This window comes from Oncorhynchus tshawytscha, linkage group LG05 (genome assembly GCF_018296145.1).
Source record: "Oncorhynchus tshawytscha isolate Ot180627B linkage group LG05, Otsh_v2.0, whole genome shotgun sequence".
Classification (NCBI taxonomy): Eukaryota; Metazoa; Chordata; class Actinopteri; order Salmoniformes; family Salmonidae; genus Oncorhynchus; species Oncorhynchus tshawytscha.
In genome coordinates this window covers 87,138,463-87,162,009 of record NC_056433.1, presented here as the reverse complement: position 1 = coordinate 87,162,009, position 23,547 = coordinate 87,138,463, and the positions used below count along the sequence as shown (strand labels likewise).

At 43.3% G+C, this 23,547-nt stretch overlaps 1 protein-coding gene across 3 annotated transcripts in view; it reads left to right on the top strand.

The window, feature by feature from the left end:
- LOC112247788 (B-cell lymphoma 6 protein-like) overlaps window positions 1-23,547 on the top strand; it is a 73,787-nt gene that overhangs the window by 32,069 nt on the left and 18,171 nt on the right. For 2 of the 3 annotated variants that reach the window (XM_042322622.1, XM_042322621.1), the window contains exons 2-3: window positions 14,167-14,262; window positions 21,605-21,776. In XM_042322622.1, the coding sequence (XP_042178556.1) occupies window positions 14,167-14,262; window positions 21,605-21,776 (268 nt within the window). Of the gene's footprint in view, window positions 1-14,166; window positions 14,263-18,101; window positions 18,168-21,604; window positions 21,777-23,547 lie in introns of those variants that run through there. The other variant, XM_042322623.1, reaches the window with a different exon arrangement.

The following is a 23,547-nucleotide window of genomic DNA, read 5'->3' as shown; positions in this document are numbered from 1 at the left end:
AGATATAGGACTCATTTTACTGTGGATATAGATACTTTTGTACCTGTTTCCTCCAGCATCTTCACAAGATCCTTTGCTGTTGTTCTGGGATTTATTTGCACTTTTCACACCAAAGTACGTTCATCTCTAGGAGACAGAACGTGTCTCCTTCCTGAGCGGTATGATGGTTGCGGGGTTCCATGGTGCTTATACTTGCATACTGTTGTTTGTACAGATGAACGTGGTACCTTCAGGTGTTTGGAAATTGGATGAACCAGACTTGTGGAGGTCTCCAATTTTTTTCTGAGGTCTTTCTTTTTTTCACACACACACACACACACACACACACACACACACACACACACACACACACACACACACACACACACACACACACACACACACACAAAATACAAGAAAAATACCATGTTCACAATGAATGAAACTGGAAAAACTGTTTCGAAGATTTTTACACTTCTTTGACTGCCATAAAACATATTTTGGGCCTGCTGAAGCAAGTCACAATTTCTCTTGAGAGAAATGACCCTTTCTTGTATCACAACACCACCTAGATGGTCACGATAGAACATCAAGTAATCTGCCACATCAACAACAGAATGAAAACCACACACATACATACACTACGCCACAAAGTCACATGACGAGGGCTGCACATGCAGGTGCACTACGCCACAAAGTCACATGACGAGGGCTGCACATGCAGGTGCACTACGCCACAAAGTCACATGACGAGGGCTGCACATGCAGGTGCACTACGCCACAAAGTCACATGACGAGGGCTGCACATGCAGGTGCACTACGCCACAAAGTCACATGACGAGGGCTGCACATGCAGGTGCACTACGCCACAAAGTCACATGACGAGGGCTGCACATGCAGGTGCACTACGCCACAAAGTCACATGACGAGGGCTGCACATGCAGGTGCACTACGCCACAAAGTCACATGACGAGGGCTGCACATGCAGGTGCACTACGCCACAAAGTCACATGATAAGGGCGGCTTAATACCCCTACAGTTGATGTCCATGCACCTGTGGAAACCGAATTAGCATAACCAAAGGATCCTCGTTAAAATCTGTCAGTTTAAAGAAGAGATATCTGCTTGTTTACATGGCATGCGTCTCAATGGCAGCCTTCCACATCTGAGGTGAAAGGTGACGTGTCTGAAGTCGGTACCTCCAATCTGCTAACTTCTGAAGTCGGTACCTCCAATCTGCCAACTTCTGAAGTCATTACCTCCAATCTGCTAACTTCTGAAGTCGGTACCTCCAATCTGACAACTTCTAAAGTCGGTACCTCCAATCTGACAACTTCTAAAGTCGGTACCTCCAATCTGCTAACTTCTGAAGTCGGTACCTCCAATCTGCCAACTTCTGAAGTCGGTACCTCCAATCTGCCAACTTCAGTCTGAACAGTTTGACCTAAACACTAATATGATAATAAATGATAAGTTGGGACTCTCGCGTACATGCTGGTTGTTTTAGTCTGGTAGTCTGGTACCAGTTAAAAAATGTATGGAAGTGTACTGTGTATGGAAGTGTACTGTGTATGGTGTAACAGATGTGAAACGGCTAGCTTAGTTAGCGGTGGTGCTGGTGTAACAGATGTGAAACGGCTAGCTTAGTTAGCGGTGGTGCTGGTGTAACGGATGTGAAACGGCTAGCTTAGTTAGCGGTGGTGCTGGTGTAACGGATGTGAAAAGGCTAGCTTAGTTAGCGGTGGTGCTGGTGTAACGGATGTGAAAAGGCTAGCTTAGTTAGCGGTGGTGCTGGTGTAACGGATGTGAAACGGCTAGCTTAGTTAGCGGTGGTGCTGGTGTAACGGATGTGAAACAGCTAGCTTAGTTAGCGGTGGTGCTGATGTAACGGATGTGAAACGGCTAGCTTAGTTAGCGGTGGTGCTGAGGTAACGGATGTGAAACGGCTAGCTTAGTTAGCGGTGGTGCTGAGGTAACGGATGTGAAACGGCTAGCTTAGTTAGCGGTGGTGCTGAGGTAACGGATGTGAAACGGCTAGCTTAGTTAGCGGTGGTGCGCGTTAAATAGCGTTTCAATCGGTGACGTCACTTGCTCTGAGACCTTGAAGTAGTAGTTCCCCCCGCGGCTTTTGTGGAGCGATGGTAACGATGCTTCGTGGGTGGCTGTTGTTGATGTGTGCAGAGGGTCCCTGGTTCGCGCCCGGCTATCTGTTATTCAATGTGTCTCTATGGGCTAATAGCAGTAAGGACTATCTGTTATTCAATGTGTTTCTATTGGCTAATAGCAGTAAGGACTATCTGTTATTCAATGTGTTTCTATTGGCTAATAGCAGTAAGGACTATCTGTTATTCAATGTGTCTCTATGGGCTAATAGCAGTAAGGACTATCTGTTATTCAATGTGTTTCTAATAGCAGTAAGGACTATCTGTTATTCAATGTGTTTCTATGGGCTAATAGCAGTAAGGACTATCTGTTATTCAATGTGTTTCTATTGGACTATCTGTTATTCAATGTGTTTCTATTGGCTAATAGCAGTAAGGACTCTCTGTTATTCAATGTGTTTCTATGGGCTAATAGCAGTAAGGACTACCTGTTATTCAATGTGTTTCTTTCTAATAGCAGTAAGGACTATCTGTTATTCAATGTGTTTCTATGGGCTAATAGCAGTAAGGACTATCTGTTATTCAATGTGTTTCTATGGGCTAATAGCAGTAAGGACTATCTGTTATTCAATGGTTTCTATGGGCTAATAGCAGTAAGGACTATCTGTTATTCAATGTGTTTCTATGGGCTAATAGCAGTAAGGACTATCTGTTATTCAATGTGTTTTGGGCTAATAGCAGTAAGGACTATCTGTTATTCAATGTGTTTCTATTGGCTAATAGCAGTAAGGACTATCTGTTATTCAATGTGTTTCTATTGGCTAATAGCAGTAAGGACTATCTGTTATTCAATGTGTTTCTATTGGCTAATAGCAGTAAGGACTATCTGTTATTCAATGTGTTTCTAATAGCAGTAAGGACTATCTGTTATTCAATGTGTTTCTATTGGCTAATAGCAGTAAGGACTATCTGTTATTCAATGTGTTTCTATTGGCTAATAGCAGTAAGGACTATCTGTTATTCAATGTGTTTCTATTGGCTAATAGCAGTAAGGACTCTCTGTTATTCAATGTGTTTCTATTGGCTAATAGCAGTAAGGTATAATTCAATGTTTCATCAAATCATTAAAAAATATATATATATTTTTTTTATGCCTAAAAATCTAAATAGTTAAATGATTCTCGGTACAATATGACCATCTGAAACCACTTACATAAAAAAAGGGTTCTTCGGCTGTCCCCATTGGATAGAACCCTTTTTGGTTTCAGGTAGAACGCTTTTGGGTTCTACATGGAACCCAAGAGAGTTCTACTCGGAACCGAAAGAGTTCTACCTGGAACCAAAAAGGGTTCTCCTACAGGGACAGCTGAAGAACCCTTTGTTTTCTAACTGTGTAGCTAGGTATCAGGACACCCAGATCTTACTTATGGGCTAATAGCAGTAAGGCCAAATGCAATGTTTCATCAAATCATTTTATGAAAGCCACCTCAGCTTAGACTTATTAAAAAACATCATATTTATGAACTGCTGTCCATGTGACCATCCTTCAGGGATCCAACGAGAAACATCCTGAAATACTTATTAACAACAGAAGACTTACTTTAAAAAAAATATATATAATAAAATGAGGGAGGAACTGAGAAAGACATCGGTTGTGTCCGAAATGGCACCCTGTTTCCTAAATAGTGCACTACTTCTGATAAGAGGCCTATTAAGGGAATAGAGTGCCATTTTGAATGCACCCGCTGTGTAGTTGCTACCAGCGGATCTATGCTGCTGTTACAGCCCAGTTGCATCATGTCAGCCTCACAGAACAGAAGAAGCAGACTCTCCACACATCTTTGCTGACAATGAAACACTGAAGTTGGCAGAAATGTGCTGTGAAACCAGAGCAAAGTGTGCAGTTTATGTTGTGAGGCAATCTCCTGGCCCCCGGCTGTCGACACTGGGCACCGCTCTCCAATCACCTCTTCTGCCTTCACCATCATTATACACCATCACAACATCGTAAGCTGGCACAGATAGTTTCACACTGTATCGGGATGTCTAGGAGAAGAGAGAGTGGGGGGAGAAAGATGGGGAGAGAGAGGGGGGAGAAAGATGGGGAGAGAGAGAGACAAGGGTGGGAGAAAGATGGGGAGAGAGAGAGACAAGGGTGGGAGAAAGATGGGGAGAGAGAGGGGGGAGATGGGGAGAGAGAGAGAGACAAGGGGGGAGAGAGAGGGGGGGAGAAAGATGGGGAGAGAGAGACAAGGGGGGAGAGAGAGAGACAAGGGTGGGAGAAAGATGGGGAGAGAGAGACAAAGGGGGAGATGGGGAGAGAGAGAGAGACAAGGGGGGAGAGAGAAGGGGGAGAAAGATGGGGAGAGAGAGAGGGGGAGAAAGATGGGGAGAGAGAGAGACAAGGGGGAGAGAGAGAGGGGGAGAAAGACAGGGAGCGAGAGAGAGACAAGGGGGAGAGAGAGAGACACAAGGGGGAGAGAGAGAGGGGGGAGAAAGATGGGGGAGAGAGAGAGACAAGGGGAGAGAGAGGGGGGAGAAAGATGGGGAGAGAGAGACAAGGGGGAGAGAGAGGGGGGGAAAGATGGGGAGAGAGACAAGGGGGAGAGAGAGGGGGAGAAATGGGGAGAGAGAGAGACAAGGGGGAGAGAGAGAGGGGGGAAAGAAAGATAGGGGGAGATGGGGAGAGAGAGAGAGGGGAGAGAGAGAGAGACAAGGGGGGGAGAGAGAGAGGGGGAGAAAGACAGGGAGAGAGAGAGAGACAGAGAGAGAGGGAGTAAATCTCAGTAAGACCAAAATAATGGTGTTCCAAAAAAGGTCCAGTCGCCAGGACCAAAAATACACATTCCATCTAGACACTGTTGCCCTAGAGCACACAAAAAACTATACATACCTTGGCCTAAACATCAGCACCACAGGTAACTTCCACAAAGCTGTGAACGATCTGAGAGACAAGGCAAGAAGGGCATTCTATGCCATCAAAAGGAACATACATTTCAACATACCAATTAGGATCTGGCTAAAAATACTTGAATCAGTCATAGAGCCCATTGCCCTTTATGGTTGTGAGGTCTGGGGTCCACTCACCAACCAAGACTTCACAAAATGGGACAAACACCAAATTGAGACTCTGCATGCAGAATTCTGCAAAAATATCCTCCGTGTACAACGTAGAACACCAAATAATGCATGCAGAGCAGAATTAGGCAGATACCCACTAATGATCAAAATCCAGAAAAGAGCCGTTAAATTCTACAACCACCTAAAAGGAAACGATTCCCAAACCTTCCATAACAAAGCCATCACCTACAGAGAGATGAACCTGGAGAAGAGTCCCCTAAGCAAGCTGGTCCTGGGGCTCTGTTCATAAACACACCCCACAGAGCCCCAGGACAGAAACACAATTAGACCCAACCAAATCATGAGAAAACAAAAAGATAATTACTTGACACATTGGAAAGAATTAACAAAAAAAACAGAGCAAACTAGAATGTTATTTGGCCCTAAACAGAGAGTACACCGTGGCAGAATACCTGTCCACTGTGACTGACCCAAACTTAAGGAAAGCTTTAACTATATACAGACTCAGTGAGCATAGCCTTGCTATTGAGAAAGGCCGCCGTAGACAGACATGGCTCTCAAGAGAAGACAGGCTATGTGCTCACTGCCCACAAAATGAGGTGGAAACTGAGCTGCACTTCCTAACCTCCTGCCCAATGTATGACCATATTAGCGACACATATTTCCCTCAGATTACACAGATCCACAAAGAATTCGAAAACAAATCCAATTTTGATAAACTCCCAAATTCCACAGTGTGCCATCACAGCAGCAAGATTTGTCACCTGTTGCCACAACAAAAGGGCAACCAGTGAAGAACAAACACCATTGTAAATACAACCCATATTTATGCATATTTATTTTCCCTTGTGTACTTTAACTATTTGTACATTGTTACAACACTGTATATATATAAATTACATTTGGATTGTCTTTATTGTTTTGAAACTTCTGTATGTGTAATGTTTACTGTTAATTTTTCTTGTTTATTTCACTTGTGTATATTATTTACCTCACTTGCTTTGGCAATGTTAACACATGTTTCCCATGCCAATAAAGCCCTTTGAATTGAATTGTCAATTGAGAGAGAGAGAGAGAGAGACAACCAGAGAGAGAGATAGAGAGAGAGAGACAACCAGAGAGAGAGAGAGAGAGAGAGACTACCAGAGAGAGAGAGAGACTACCAGAGAGAGAGATAGAGAGAGAGAGACAACCAGAGAGAGAGAGAGAGAGAGAGACTACCAGAGAGAGAGAGAGAGACTACCAGAGAGAGAGAGGGAGAGAGAACACAGAGAGGGAGGGGGAGAGAGAACACAGAGAGGGAGGGGGGAGAGAGAACACAGAGAGGGAGGGGTGAAAGAGAGAGGGAGGGGGAGAGAGAACACAGAGAGGGAGGGGGTGAGAGAGAGAGGGAGGGGGGAGAGAGAACACAGAGAGGGAGGGGGAGAGAGAACACAGACAGGGAGGGGGAGAGAGAACACAGTGTGGGAGGGGGAGAGAGAGGGAGGGGAGAGAGAACACACAGAGAGAGAGGGAGAGGGTAGCTAGCTGTAGGTATTGATCAGACTCCCTTCTCATCTTCCTCTATCTCCATCTGATCTAAGTGGGTCATTTATTTAGTGTAGAATTGGTTGAGTAAAAAGTTTGCCAAGGTTCTGCAGTAATTATCTCCATGCCTGTTTCACTGTGCCCAGCAGGGGGTAAATTATCTGGTCTCTTCTTCTCTCCCAACTCCTGGATGCTTTGTGGACGTGCATAATGCATCAGTCCTGTGTTGGAGGGAGCGCCTTAAACATCCCCCGAGTGGATTGGAATCAAGTTGACGCTGCTCTTTGTTTGGAGCAGAAGAGTCTTCATTTGGCTGAATCGGAGATTGTTGTAAAGAGAGAGTTAGGCCTTAATTATTTTGGAATGGTTGGTGTTCCGCCTGTTGGATTGGGAACACCTGGGGTGATTTTAGTGGGACACCGCAGCGCCACGCCCGGATACAGATAGGAGAATGGATGTAGGAGAAACGCTCCACGGGGAAAAGTATTTTAACGATATGACGGGAAACAGCTTCACACAAAGGCTGAGAAATAAAATAAAAATAAATCATAATATTTAAATTAAATAAAAGTGAAAATAGTGCATCATTACTAATATAATCAACAACAACTTGATTCACTTGCAGCCCCCAAAATCTAATTTAATATTAACTTCTTGCCCTTTGTGCTGTTGTCTGTGCCCAATAATGTTTGTACCATGTTTTGTGTTGCTACCATGCTGTGTTGCTACCACGTTGTTGTCATGTTGTGTTGCTACCATGTTGTGTTGCTACCATGTTGTGTTGCTACCATGTTGTGTTGCTACCATGTTGTGTTGTCATATGTTGTTGTCTTAGGTCTCTCTTGTTGTGATGAATGTTTTGTCCTATAATTATATTTTATTTATTTAAAAAATGTTAATACCAGCCCCCGTCCCCGCAGGAGGCCTTCTGCCTTTTGGTAGGCCGTCATTGTAAATAATGATTTATTCTTAACTGACTTGCCTGGTTAAATAAAATAAAATAAAAATGTAAAAACAGTTATAATTTTTGGCCAGGATGGAAGGTTGTCTACAATCTGTATAATCTAGGGTGAATCGCAAATGGAACCCTATTGACCCCATGGGTTCTGGTCTAAAGTAGTGCACTATATAGGGAGTAGGGTTCCATAGGGTTCTGGTCTAAAGTAGTGCACTATATAGGGAATAGGGTTCCATAGGGTTCTGGTCTAAAGTAGTGCACTATATAGGGAATAGGGTTCCATAGGGTTCTGGTCTAAAGTAGTGCACTATATAGGGAATAGGGTTCCATAGGGTTCTGGTCTAAAGTAGTGCACTATATAGGGAATAGGGTTCCATAGGGTTCTGCTCTAAAGTAGTGCACTATATAGGGAATAGGGTTCCATAGGGCTCTGGTCTAAAGTAGTGCACTATATAGGGAATAGGGTTCCATAGGGCTCTGGTCTAAAGTAGTGCACTATATAGGGAATATGGTGCCATTTGGGACGAATATATACAGCGCATGACCTCAGAGAGCCTATCTTATTCCGCACCAAGGGCCCGAATCATAATCTGAGATAGTAACATAATCTCTCGGTTAACCCAGAACTAAAATCTGGTTTAATTTCGTCAGATGCTCTGAGTTTATGGAATGTGCCCACAAGAGATTAGCATTTCTCTCCACCCGTAACAACATCTGATATAATCTGTAATCTGACCAATAACATTTCATTTTAAGTAACACATTTTCTTTATATATTTTATTTTTGCAAGATTTTTGATTTTTAGAAAGCAACATTTAAGTAACGTACAATCAATATCCAAATAAACCGGAAATAATTCATTAACTTCTTTTTCAATAATTAGCACTCTTTCTACTACTTTCTGTTATCTAATGTGGGCCCAAATAACACCTTTGTTTGATCATTAAAATAATGAAACATTTATAATTTGTCAATCAAAACAAAATTTATTAGTGGGGAGGGGGGGGATCATCTGGTTTAAGAAATATGGATGTCATTGACTTCCTGGAGTCAGTTAGCGCTGCAAAACGTATTTATTAGTAATGGGGGAGGGGGTCTGGTTTAAGAAATATGGATGTCATTGACTTCCTGGAGTCAGTTAGCGCTGCAAAACGTATTTATTAGTAATGGGGGAGGGGGAATATGGATGTCATTGACTTCCTGGAGTCAGTTAGCGCTGCAAAACGTATTTATTAGTAATGGGGGAGGGGGAATATGGATGTCATTGATTTCCTGGAGTCAGTTAGCGCTGCAAAACGTATTTATTAGTAATGGGGGAGGGGGAATATGGATGTCATTGACTTCCTGGAGTCAGTTAGCGCTGCAAAACGTATTTATTAGTAATGGGGGAGGGGGGAATATGGATGTCATTGACTTCCTGGAGTCAGTTAGCGCTGCAAAACGTATTTATTAGTAATGGGGGAGGGGGGAATATGGATGTCATTGACTTCCTGGAGTCAGTTAGCGCTGCAAAACGTATTTATTAGTAATGGGGGAGGGGGAATATGGATGTCATTGACTTCCTGGAGTCAGTTAGCGCTGCAAAACGTATTTATTAGTAATGGGGGAATATGGATGTCATTGACTTCCTGGAGTCAGTTAGCGCTGCAAAACGTATTTATTAGTAATGGGGGAGGGGGAAATATGGATGTCATTGACTTCCTGGAGTCAGTTAGCGCTGCAAAACGTATTTATTAGTAATGGGGGAGGGGGGAATGTGGATGTCATTGACTTCCTGGAGTCAGTTAGCGCTGCAAAACGTATTTATTAGTAATGGGGGAGGGGGGTCTGGTTTAAGGAATATGGATGTCATTGACTTCCTGGAGTCAGTTAGCGCTGCAAAACGTAACAGATTTAGCATGTTTTGTGATGACTATTTACTTGACAAGGTCACCCTCGTCATCGTTGCTTTTATTTCATAACCTTTATTTAACCAGGCAAGTCGGTTAAAAGCTAACTCTAATTTTATGACAACCTGACAATTACTGACACGTACAGTGCATTCGGAAAGTATTCAGACCCCTTGACTTTTTCCACATTTTGTTACGTTACAGCCTTATTATAAAATGGATTAAATCGTTTTTCCCCCTCATAAATCTACACACAATACCCCATAATGACATCACAATACCCCATAATGACATCACAATACCCCATAATGACATCACAATACCCCATAATGACATCACAATACCCCATAATGACCCGTTATTTAGAAATGTATTAAAAAAAAATTAAATATCACATTTACATAAGTATTCAGACTCTTTACTCAGTACTTTGTTGAAGCACCTTTGGCAGTGATTACAGCCTCGAGTCTTCTTGGGTATGATGCTACAAGCTTGGCACACCTGTATTTGGGGAGTTTCTCCCATTCTTCTCTGCAGATCCTCTCAAGCTCTGTCAGGTTGGATGGGGAGCATCGCTGCACAGCTATTCTCAGGTATCTCCAGAGATGTTCGATCAGGTTGAAGTCCGGGCTCTGGCTGGGACACTCAAGGACATTCAGAGACTTGTCCCGAAGCGACTCCTGCGTTGTCTTGGCTGTGTGCTTAGGGTTGTTGTCCTGTTGGAAGGTGAACCTTCGCCCCAGTCTGAGGTCCTGAGGTTGGAGCAGATTTTCATCACGGCTCTCTCTGTACTTTGCTCCGTTCATCTTTCCCTCGATCCTGACTAGTCTCCCAGTCACTGCTGTTGAAAAACGTCCCCACAGATGTGGCGCTTGGAATTCATGCCAAAGAGTTTAATCTTGTTTTCACCAGACCAGAGAGTCTTGTTTACATGGTCTTAGTCCTTTAGGTGCCTTTTGGAAATGTCCAAGCAGACTGTCATGCGCCTTTGACTGAGGAGTGGCTTCTGTCTGTCCACTCTACCATAAAGGCCTGATTGGTGGAGTACTGGAGAGAAGGTTGTCCTTCTGGAAGGTTCTCCCATCTCCACAGAGGAACTCTGGAGCTCAGTCAGAGTGACCATTGGGTTCTTGGTCACCTCCCTGACCAAGGCTTTTCTCCCCTGGTTGCTCAGTTTGACCGGGCGACCAACTCTAGGAAGAGTCTTCCAAACGTCTTCCATTTAAGAATGATGGAGGCAACTGTGTTCTTGGGGACCTTCAATGCTGCAGTTATTTTATGGTATCCTTCCCCAGATCTGTGCCTCGACACAATCCTATCACATAGCTTTAAGGTCAATTCCTTTGACCTCATGGCTTGTTTTTTTCTCTGACAATACACTGTCAACTATGAGACCTTTTATATAGACAGATGTGTGCCTTTCCAAATCATGTCCAATCAATTTAATTTACCACAGGTGGACTCCAATCAAGTTGTAGAGACATGATGATCAAGGATGATCAATGGAAACAGGATGCACCTGAGCTCAATTTTGAGTCTCATCGAAAATGGTCTGAATTCTTATGTAAATAAGGTATTTCTGTTTTTATTTTTAATACATTTGCAAATTTTCTAAAAACATGTTTTCACTTTGTCATTATGTGGTGTTGTGTGTAGATTGATGAGAAGAAATATATATTTAATCCATTTTAAAATAAGGCTGTAACTTAACAAAATGTGGAAAAAGTAAAGGGGTCTGAATACTTTCTGTATCTGTACTATAGGCAGACTAAGTTGATTGTGTCTATACAGTACTTAGCCACTGATATAAAGATCCTGAACAGTTATAACTAAAAGTCATAACCATCTCTGGCTCCTGTATCAACTCTGCTCTATCTCAACCCAACGAGCCCACACGGAAAGAGTGTGAGACTATTTATAGAACAACTCTTTTCCTGTCTTCACTCTTTCCTATTACCTCATAGGGCCCCACTTGTTACAAAAGATAAAGTTTCAAAACATGTTTGTCTTTTTATCTTTTGCGGGGGGGGCTTGGCGCTGGGGGGCTTGGCGCTGGAAGGGGGGCTTGGCGCTGGAAGGGGGCTTGGCGCTGGAAGGGGAGCTTGGCGCTGGAAGGGGGCTTGGCGCTGGAAGGGGTGGCTTGGCGCTGGAAGGGGGGGCTGGCTTGGCGCTGGAAGGGGTGGCTTGGCGCTGGAAGGGGGCTTGGCGAAAGGGGGCTTGGCGCTGGAAGGGGGCTTGGCACTGGGGGCTTGGCGCTGGAAGGGGGGCTGGAAGGGGTGGCGCACTGGAGGGGCTTGGCGGGGGCTTGGCGCTGGAAGGGGGGCTTGGCGCTGGAAAGGGGGCTTGGCGGGGGCTTGGCGCTGGAAGGGGGCTTGGCGCTGGAAGGGGGGCGCTGGAAGGGGGCTTGGCGCTGGAAGGGGGCTTGGCGCTGGAAGGGGGGCTTGGCGCTGGAAAGGGGGCTTGGCGCTGGAAGGGCGCTGGGCTTGGCGCTGGGGGGCTTGGCACTGGAAGGGGGAGCTTGGCGCTGCTGGAAGGGGGGCTTGGCGCTGGAAAGGGGGCTTGGCGCTGGAAGGGGGCTTGGCGCTGGAAGGGGGGCTTGGCGCTGGAAGGGGGGCTTGGCGCTGGAAGGGGGCTTGGCGCTGGAAAGGGGGGCTTGGCGCTGGAAGGGGGCTTGGCGCTGGAAGGGGGAGCTTGGCGCTGGAAGCGCTGGGGCTTGGCGCTGGAAGGGGGGCTTGGCGCTGGAAGGGGGGGCTGGCTTGGCGCTGGAAGGGGTGGCTTGGCGCTGGAAGGGGGGGCTTGGGGCTGGCGCTGGGGGGCTTGGCGCTGGAAGGGGGGCTTGGCGCTGGAAGGGGGCTTGGCGCTGGAAGGGGGCTTGGCACTGGAAGGGGGGGGCTTGACAGGGAATTCAAATCAAACTTTATTTGCCACATGCGCCGAATACTACAAGTGTTGACTTTACTGTGAAATGCTGACTACAAGCCCTTAACCAACAGTACAGTTCAAGAAGAAGAAAATATTTACCAAGTAAACTAAAATAAAAAGTAATAATAAAAAGTAAAACAATGAGAATAACGTTAACGAGGTTAAATACAGGGGGCACCGGTACTGAGTCAGTGTGAAGGGGTACAGGTTAGTCGAGGTAATCTGTACATGCAGGTGGGGGCGATGTGACTATGCATAGGTAACAAACAAACAGCGAGTAGCAGCAGTGTACAAGAGGGGTGCTTGGCAGGAGAAGGGGGCTTGACCGGAGAAGGGTCTTGGCAGTGGAAGGGGGCTTGGCAGTGGAAGGGGGCTTGGCAGTGGAAGGGGGCTTGGCAGGAGAAGGGGGCTTGGCCGGAGAAGGGGCTTGGCAGTGGAAGGGGGCTTGGCAGTGGAAGGGGGCTTGGCAGGAGAAGGGGGCTTGGCGGTGGAAGGGGGCTTGGCAGTGGAAGGGGGCTTGGCATGATAGCAATATAAACATCAACTGTATCAAAATTTAGGGCATGGTCTGTTTCAGGGGGAGGGCTTTACCTCTAGGGCATGGTCTGTTTCCAGAGGGGAGGGCTTTACCTCTAGGGCATGGTCTGTTTCCAGAAGGGGAGGGCTTTACCTCTAGGGCATGGTCTGTTTCCAGAAGGGGAGGGCTTTACCTCTAGGGCATGGTCTGTTTCAGGGGGAGGGCTTTACCTCCAGGGCATGGTCTGTTTCCATAGGAGAGGGCTTTACCTCTAGGGCATGGTCTGTTTCCAGGGGAGAGGGCTTTACCTCTAGGGCATGGTCTGTTTCCAGGGGAGAGGGCTTTACCTCTAGGGCATGGTCTGTTTTCAGGGGAGAGGGCTTTACCTCTAGGGCATGGTCTGTTTCCAGGGGGGAGGGCTTTACGTCTAAGGCATGGTCCTTCTCAAGGCTTCATTCTACCCAAGTCCTTGCCGTTGTCATTAAAAAATATTTTGAGGGTTGGGCTGGAGAAATGTAACCACTCTCAAATTCATAGGCAGAGCTATAGACGCAAGGACTGCCCATCCATGATATAACAATGATAGTTTTAGCCATGTTTTGAGGCTATATAGTGTTTTATTTTTATTTTTAACATATACTTTGTTTACATACATTGGAGTTAAACAAGGTTACATTTTGGTTTCTGACGGGGTACGACAGTTGAACTAAGCTCAGGAGGCATTTTTTATTTATTTTTTAAATGTACCTTTATTTAACTAGGCAAGTCAGTTAAGGACAAATTCTTATTTACAATGACGGCCTACCAAATGGCAAAAGGCCTCCTGCGGGGATGGGGGCCTGGGATTAAAAATAAATAAATCATAATATAAATATAGGACAAAACACACATCACGACATGAGAGACAACACAACACTACATAAAGAGATTATGAGGAATATCCTTCAAGAATCATTGGGTACATTTCATTAATTCATAAGTAAAAAAAATAATAAAAATGGATGAAACAACTGCACATTGCCCCTTTAAGCTTTGACTCTATTAGGAACGAGCTTAATAACGGTGTCTTAGATGATTTATTTTTAAACAACATTCATCCTACCCTGGTAATCTATGCAAAACATACCATTTATTTTCAGACAAATCTAATTCCAGATGTTTTACTAAATGTTGTCCCCTTGTCTCCCCAGCCCAGCAGATGCTCCTCCTATACCAGGGAGTGAGTCAGCTGAGAGAAGAGGCAGGACAGTCCACGATGCGGAGCCACCATAACCACAGCTACCCAGGTGGGCTAGATCCCAGTCATACCATAGCCTGGTCACAGATCTGTTTGTTCACTCATTATTACACCAAGGAGTTGACACGATAACACAAACAGATCTGGGACCAGAGTAATCATACCACCCTACTCATTTAAACGCATATCTCAAGTCCACAAACTATTTCTATAAATGTGTTTTCCTTTTTTTTGGTGTTTTTTTTGCGGTCTGTATAGACACTTGATATTGTAACCAGGGAAGACACTAAGTAGGCTGCAACATGGGGTTATGTGCTCAGTGATCACAGCCCCAACATCCCACATGGCACCCTAAGTCCCTATATAGTGCACTAGGTTTTTACCAGAGCCCCTATGGGAATAGATAAGGAATAGGGAACCATTCAGGACGTGGCATTGGTCTCCTCTTCAGTAACCATCTTAAAGAGCAAAGGTCAGTATATAGAGCCTGGTTGGAAGGACATGAATCAGCTGAAGCCAGTCCCACTTAAGGAAGCGGGGACAGAGTAATGACACACAGCAGTAGTGTAGGATAACAGGCAGTACTGAGGGCTGCTGCTCAATGCCCGGCTCCACTCCACACAACGCTAAAGACAAAAACAAGTTGTGTTCACTTGCAGAAAAGGAAGGACAGACTATAAGTATGTCATGTCAACAATAAAAATAAATACAAAATTAATGAAGACTGAGCTGAGAAAAAGGACCAGACGGAACGACGTTTATAAAGTTAGAAAGTATTTTAATGTTGTTGTTTCTTTTTCCCAATTCAAAGAGAGTAGAGCAACGTAAAAGGAATGATACCATGAAAGTGATTCAATAGCCTACGTCAATAATACAATTAAATTGTCCCCCATACATTGACATACATCTTATTCATTTTTCATACTTAAAAAAAAAAAAAAAAATGACTTTCTTAAAATAAACGTTTTAATCCATAATCAATTGCACAAAAAAAGTGTACGGGTTAAGTTTTAAAAAGCTGAGATAAAAAGAGGTGCCCTCTATTTGCTCAGTCAGACAGACAGGTCACTAGATGTGGCAGTTAATGGCTGAAAAAGATCTCCATGGAAACCGCTAGAACATTAACGGGGAAATGCAAGGAGAGCCCTTTATGCAAAGTTAAAGTTATTATAAAGCACGAGGTTACTAAAGCACTTTGTGACAACTACTGACGTAAAAAGGACTTTTAAAAAGAAATGTGATTGCGTGGTTATTATGCCTATTTGTAAACAGATAATAAACAAATTAAAGATAAATGTTTTTATATATAAAAATGGATTGTTAGCTTTAATACCCATAAAGCAAATTAGCCGACAGGTCTTTGCTTTAGGCATAACTTCAATAACTAATCAATCAAATAGGAACTACAATATAAAGGTAACGCATAAGGTTTACTATAACGCGCTATCACGCAGTAGCCTAATGTCACAAAGTGGGATCTGTATTTGAAAGTTGCTATGCAACAAAAGCAAATCTTAATTCGATAGGCAGAATTGTGCCAGGCTCATTGATTTCCAATATTCACTTGACACAATGTTGCGCACTTCATATAATTTGCGGTTTACTGTCTGTTGGACATGTTCAGCCTACAATTCATCACACAAAGTGACCGCATGGCTGGTCGACGCATTGATGATTCTCCATCCATTCGGAAGCGTCCGGTCTCTAATTTCAGATCAACCGTAAATTATTTCCACTGATTTGGATCCAAATCTAAATTGAATTTTGGAAAAAATAGGCTTATTTATATTTCACGATTTGAAAGGACTATATTTCGCCTTGTGAGAGAGTGCATTACATAGGTCTACACTGTTTATTTAGGAGCGCTAGAGTTCATTTAAAGGGTTTGACATTCAGGGGTTGGCCTTGGCCTTGACTCAACGACATTAATAATCCGCTCCAATCGCTCTGATTTGGAATAACAATGATGACCATTAAAATGTTGGATTATTCTAATATTCTAATAATAAGTCTAAACCTATTTGCCCTATTATTATTATTTAAGCTATTTTGGGGCGGCAGGCGGTTAGAACGTTGGGCCAGTCACCGAAAGGTTGCTAGATCGAATCCCCCGAGCTGTCAGGGTAAACATATGTCGTTTGTTCTTAACTGACTTGCCTAGTTAAATAAAGATTATTATTTTTTAAATATATAAACGCAGTCAATAACGTTTAGTGGGGGGTTATGCTGTAGTTGGAATAAATTTCCATCTGTGTATAAGGCCCAGTCATGCCTAATATATATCCTAATTTAGCCTTTTTGTCTTGATTGATTTGAAGGCTAAATGGCACTTTGCAGGTAGACTTAAGTTTGTGTGGCATTTAAGAATTCATTATAAGTCATTTTATTCCAACACTATGCCTATGGTTTTTCATTCGCACGTTGAACATGTCAACCCTATTTAAATGAGGTAAATTTACTGCTCTTGGCTATATTGCCCATCATTGGCTGCTGACTTACATAAGAGAGAGAGAGAGGGGGGGAGAGAGGGTGAGAGAGAGAGAGAGAGAGAGAGAGAGAGAGAGAAAGAGAGACATGAGAGAGAGAGGGGGAGAGATTCACTTTGTATGTTCACTTTGTATGTTGTCTACCTCACTTGCTTTGGCAATGTTAACACATGTTTCCCATGCCAATAAAGCCCTTGAATTGAATTGAATTGAGAGAGAGAGAGAGGGAGAGAGAAAGAGAGAGAAAGAGAGAGGGAGAGAGGAGGGAGAGAGAGAGAGAGCGCGCAAATAGTTCATGCTTTGCATAGCAGCGGACGGTGGCGATTATATAGGCTAGATACACTGTATAGCATTAACCAGTTGTTAACCTATACAGGGTGTGATCAATCTGACCGCAATCGCGCAGGATGGAATTTATTGTCCTGTATCTTGCCCTGGAGGCAGCTCTGCAGAGTGGTCACTAGAAGGCAAAGCCACAAAGTCATAACAGCGGATTTGAAACCTAACCTTAACCCCACTGCTAACCCAAATACCTAACCCTACACTTTTTTTTCATACGTTTTTACGGTATAGACAATTTTGACTTTGCAGCTGGCCAATCTAGCGGAAATTGTTGGTGTTCTGCCTCCTGGGCAAGATTCATGACAATAAACACCAACCTGCGGTAATAACCTAAGTCTAAAGCATATTGTTCAGATAAACCTGGCATAAACAGTCAGCCTCAAAAGCAACAAGACGGCTACAGCAACGGGAAATCCCAGTGATGAAGATTGTGTTTTAAAACACAATGTCTTTGGTTGACAAATATAATCTCATCCTAAACAAACCCTTGTGATGATATGCCAGCAGACAGTCCACAGCAATGAAGGTAGAACTGCGGTTTTAAAAAAATATTATATTCCCCCGCAGGAGAAGCAAAATAAAAGATTATAATATCACAACAAATAGGCCTACGCAACTCATGTCCGTGTGAATAAGCACTCCAGTTAGGTTCTGTGTAAATTATTTATGTGGGTTTCACACAGGCAACGAAAGGACGGACACTGCTTATGTCATAGAATAGCAAATTAGTTCAGAGAATTTAGGGGCTGGGTTTAGAGGCGTGGTGACGTAGACATCTCGTTTTCCCCATGTGACCGTCTAGGTCTGGTACAATCCAAAAGTAGGGGGAATGAAAAACTCAACACTCGATTTCTCTTAAAATACATCAAAAATATTACAATATTTGTAAATAATTTCATTTTAAATTTGTATTACACTTGTTCCACAATTTATGTTGTACAATATGCACGAAAATAAAAATGTCAGAAAGATGCTTTCTCAACAAGCATTAAAACCTGACTCTCCCCTGCCCGCTGAAAGTGGTATCGCCACAAGCTCAAATTCCGAGAATTGAGCTCCTCTGATTCTTAGAACTGGGGGTTCTTAGAAGTGGTGATGCAAGAAGTTTCTAGGAAAGCAATACCAGGTGATTTTTTTTTTAATTCCTTTTTTCCTATGTAATTTGGCGCGAAGTTGTGCTCTTTATTGCAGGTGTTGGTGTGTGTCTGAGTGTGTTTTATAATGTGATTTTGACGGGTTTGAGCGGATTCTTTTAGCGGGTGACATCTGCTCTTGACACAGCTTCTGCCTGTATAATATCTCGCGGTCTTCCCTTCACTCTCTACGGCTCTGTTCGCCTCGTATCGGTTTGACAGTAGAGGCTTTAAAAAAAATGGACTGTGCTGATCGCAAAACAGAAATGAGATTAGGTGGTTGTTCTGTTAGACTGACTAGTGTGCTGGAATACCAGCAATAAACAAGTTGTTTAGTTTGACTAAGTGCTGCCTTCTTATATATTCTTAGCAAACCTAAGTATAGCTCTAACCTGGGTGGATTTTGCAACTGTGTTCACGTAATTGTGATTGTATGAATAACAGCGGTGTAAATACACATGATTCTGTTTATTTATAACGTGATTCCCACACACATAATTAAATAGCCTAACTTGCACAGTGTGGCAGATAGGCAGGGGTATGTGTGTCAAGGGTGTTAAGATCCGTTGTTTTAGATATCCAGTCTGTCTAGGAGGAGGGGAAAAAAGTCAAATTGAACAATCGTTACTGAACGAGCACGTTGGGATCTGGTTGCACGAGATATTGATTGTCTTGTCTCGCGGTTACCCCCCCTCACCTCCTCCACGGAAATGTTATTGTTTGTAGTTTGTAACGTTCCGCTTCTGCACAGACCAGCATATGCGCACGTTGGTACCTGCATGCGATCTGTCTGGGGACAGGGGAGGGTGACTTTAGGCAGAATGACTTAAACCGATACAATGTCGCATTGAATTGAGTGATTAACAGCTACAATGTTGCAGTGATTGAGTGCTTATAGCGGACGCAATAAAAATGTATTTGATTGCTAAGTTTCAATGCGAGGAGTCTTGCGTAAAATAGTATTGTTGAAGTATTGGCCTAGCTAGGCTAAGGGTCTGAAAGTAGGCTATGAATAAAGAACGAGAAAAAGTTACTATATATGAATGGGATTGAAAAAGTGAATAACTGAAAATAATTGACAAAATTGGTCTGATATGATGTGTGTCGGTCGCTAAAGCCGTAGTCGTAGGTGGGTTATAGCCTATATATGAACACCGTGGTTATTTCAAGCTGTGTATAGATTCTTTATTTAAAGTTCATATCGAGAGGAGTCAAGTGACAGCCTGAGACACGGGGTTGAGACGGAGTGCTACATCTGTGTCCAATGTGTTTGCGTGTTATTGAACCGGTTGGCTCCACGTGTTGTTCCACGTGAAGAAACTGTCAGTTTTAACAATTTATTACATGGGTTGGACGGAAAGAACTGAGGCTAGTAGTAAATTACCCGTTTGAAATTCGCAGACTGTAGCTGAAACATAAACTATGCCAAAAGTGTTTTCAAAATATGCTGAAGTCTTCTGGATTGCTCTGTGTTATTGCTATAACGTGTGCTATTTATATCGCTGAAGATCACACACACTTCTGGGCTAATATATTCAACTTCTACAGTAAATTGATGACATCTTGTGGTAGAATTTGACGTATCATATCTTTAAATTCATGGGGAAATTTTTTGCCGTTTAATCTACCGTTAAATGCATAAAAATTTAAACTAGGATTATTATTACTACTATTATTATCGTTACTACTATACTATAATAATTCCAATGTTCTCTGGCAGTCAACAGTACATTTACCAACTCTTGTCTGGAATATGCTCAAACTGTTTTGTCCATTGTGAATAAGTAAATAAGCTAGTGATAGACTACGGGTTGTTTATTAACGATATAACGGGAAAATGAAGGCTACGTATTTTGGCGTGTGTTGTTGGTTCAGAGGGCGAAAAAATGATCAAGTTCGAATCCAAAACGGAATGTTCAACACGTAAGAAATGCCCAGATGGCACAGACATTATATTATTTAAAGACACGCCAGCCTGGTTTCCTAGTCTAGACGTAACATAGTAAACGTAAATCCAGGATGACGGAAATTGGTATCATATGCTGTGCATGGTTCCATAAAACAGAAGGTTACATAAGGGGAAAAGGGTGGTTGGGTAGGCATGTAACACAAACATCCAGAAACCCAAAGGTTGTGCATGTTTGAATGTCATCACAGACAACTTTAGCTAATTAGCCACTTTGCAACTACTTAGCATGATAGCTAACCCTTCCCTAACCAACAGCCTAGCTAATGTTAGCCACCTAGCAAACGTTAGCCACAACAAATTGCAATTCGTAACATATCATACAAAAATGATGGACATCGACTAATACATACCTCACAAAACGTAACATATCGTACTAATTGGAGTGTGGCCCAGATTTACCTTTACTTTGTTATGTCTAACCCTGAGTCCAGGTTGGACACGTCCCCTTATAATAAGTCATAGCCTGTGTATCAAAGTCAGGTGTGTTGTGATGCACGGTGTAGGCTACTGTACTCAAGGGAAGAAGACTCCTACACCTGGTGCTTGCATGTCTCAACTATATATCATAAATTGTTCCCACGTCATGTTTCCATGCTGAATGACAGTGTGCTGCTATGAGACATTACATCATGTAGGCTAGGCTGCTGCCACAGAACCATACAGAACCAGTGTGTTACAACCAGTGTGTTACTGTAGAATGCTTGAGTTTAATTTGATTGAATAAGGGTTCAGGTAAAAAAATATATATATATATAATTAATCTTCTAAATGCATGTTTGAGTGCCAGCAATAATAAAATTAAGTGTTTTCCCACTTTCGGGAACAAGTGTGGCCGCCCAGAAAATGTGTCTTGAAAGCTCCATAGTTTATTTACTCTGTTGAATGGTGCCGCCTAGTGGTTGAAAAGTTCCACTGCAATCAGACAATATTGGTGAGGGTGGTGAGCGTTTCTATTATTAGAATAACCTAACACATTAAAAACCAGTGCAAAATGACAATCACCATAAAAGTTGCCATGTTTATCTTGTATAAGAATGTGTTCTTAACTGACTTGCCTAGTTAAATAAAGGTTACATTTTTAAAAAATGTATATATATATATATATATATATTTATATATCACAACATTCATTTTATTCAACCCTGTTCCTGGAGAGCCTGCTGTAGGTTTTCTTCACTCCAACCCTAACATACCTGATTGTAATGATTTAGCTGGTCGATAAGCTGAATCGGGTTAGTTATAACTAGGGTTGGTGCAAAAATCTACAGAAAGGGTAGTTTCGCAGAACATGGTTGGAGAGCCCTGCAATTTGGTCCATATTCCAACCGGGTTTCACCACCAAGATACTACTTGCTGGTTATTCATTAAATTAAATATCGGAGCTGTATATAACCCTTTTGTATGTCTGTCCATGACTCTGAATACAATTTGTTTAACTTTTTTTTTTTCCCCCACCGCCAGAGCTCGACAAGATGGCTTGTGCAGCAGACAGCTGTATCCAATTCACGCGTCACGCCAGCGACGTGCTGCTGAACCTCAACCGGCTACGGAGCCGGGACATCCTCACAGATGTCACCATCCTGGTCAACAGACAGCAGTTCCGCGCTCATAAGACTGTCCTCATGGCCTGCAGGTGTGTTGACTCCCAAGTCCTAGTATGTGTACCAGTCTGTGTCATCATGCCTGTCCTCATGGCCTGCAGGTGTGTTGTGTTCACGTGACTCTTAGACGGCATCCCAAATGGTACTCTGTTCCCCCCTCGTAGTGCACTCTGTCTCAGAAAGACAAGACGGGTCTCGGCACCTGAAACAGATATGATCCTACTTCGTAAAAACTCTCTCCTGTTGTGAGTGAGTGAGTGAGTGAGTGAGTGAGTGAGTGAGTGAGTGAGTGAGTGAGAGAGAGTGAGAGAGGTAAAGTGAGAGTGAGAGAGTAAACAGAGAGAGAGTGAGTGAAACAGAGAGAGAGAGAGAGAGGTAAACAGAGTGAGTGAGAGAGTGTAAACAGAGAGAGACAGAGAGAGAGAGTGAGAGAGTGAGAGAGAGGTAAACAGAGAGAGTGAGTAAACAGAGAGTGAGAGAGAGGTAAACAGAGAGAAAGAGTGAGAGAGAGTAAACAGTGTGAGAGAGTAAACAGAGAGAGAGAGAGGTAAACAGAGAGTAAACAGAGAGAGAGAGGTAAAAAGAGAGAGAGAGAGGTAAACAGAGAGAGAGAGAGAGAGAGAGAGGTAAACAGAGAGAGAGAGGTAAAGAGAGAGAGAGAGAGAGAGAGAGAGAGGTAAACAGAGAGAGAGAGGAGAGAGAGGTAAACAGAGAGAGAGAGAGAGAGTAAACAGAAGAGAGAGAGAGAGAGGTAAACAGAGAGAGAGAGACAGAGACAGAGAGAGGTAAACAGAGAGAGAGAGAGAGAGAGTAAACAGAGGTAAACAGAGAGAGAGAGAGAGAGGAGAGAGAGAGAGAGGTAAACAGAGAGAGAGAGAGAGAGAGTAAACAGAGAGAGAGAGAGAGGTAAACAGAGAGAGAGAGAGAGAGAGACAGTAAACAGAGACAGAGAGAGAGAGAGGTAAACAGAGAGAGAGAGAGAGAGAGGTAAACAGAGAGAGAGAGAGGTAAACAGAGAGAGAGAGAGTAAACAGAGAGAGAGAGAGAGAGGTAAACAGAGAGAGAGAGAGAGAGGTAAACAGAGAGAGAGAGAGGTAAACAGAGAGAGAGAGAGAGGTAAACAGAGAGAGAGAGAGAGAGGTAAACAGAGAGAGAGAGAGAGAGGTAAACAGAGAGAGAGAGAGGTAAAACAGAGAGAGAGAGAGAGAGGTAAACAGAGAGAGAGAGAGAGAGGTAAACAGAGAGAGAGAGAGAGAGGTAAACAGAGAGAGAGAGAGAGAGGTAAACAGAGAGAGAGAGAGAGAGGTAAACAGAGAGAGAGAGAGAGAGAGGTAAACAGAGAGAGAGGTAAACAGAAAGAGAGGTAAACAGAGAGAGAGAGAGGTAAACAGAGAGAGAGAGAGAGAGGTAAACAGAGAGAGAGAGAGAGAGAGGTAAACAGAGAGAGAGAGAGAGGTAAACAGAGAGAGAGAGAGAGAGGTAAACAGAGAGAGAGAGAGAGAGAAACAGAGAGAAAGAGAGAGAAAGAGAGAGAGAGAGTAAACAGAGAGAGAGAGAGAGAGGTAAACAGAGAGAGAGAGAGAGGTAAACAGAGAGAGAGAGGTAAACAGAGAGAGAGAGAGAGGTAAACAGAGAGAGAGAGAGAGAGAGAGGTAAACAGAGAGTAAACAGAGAGAGAGAGAGGTAAACAGAGAGAGAGAGGTAAACAGAGAGAGAGTAAACAGAGAGAGAGAGAGAGAGAGAGGTAAACAGAGAGAGAGAGAGTAAAAAGAGAGAGAGAGAGAGGTAAACAGAGAGAGAGAG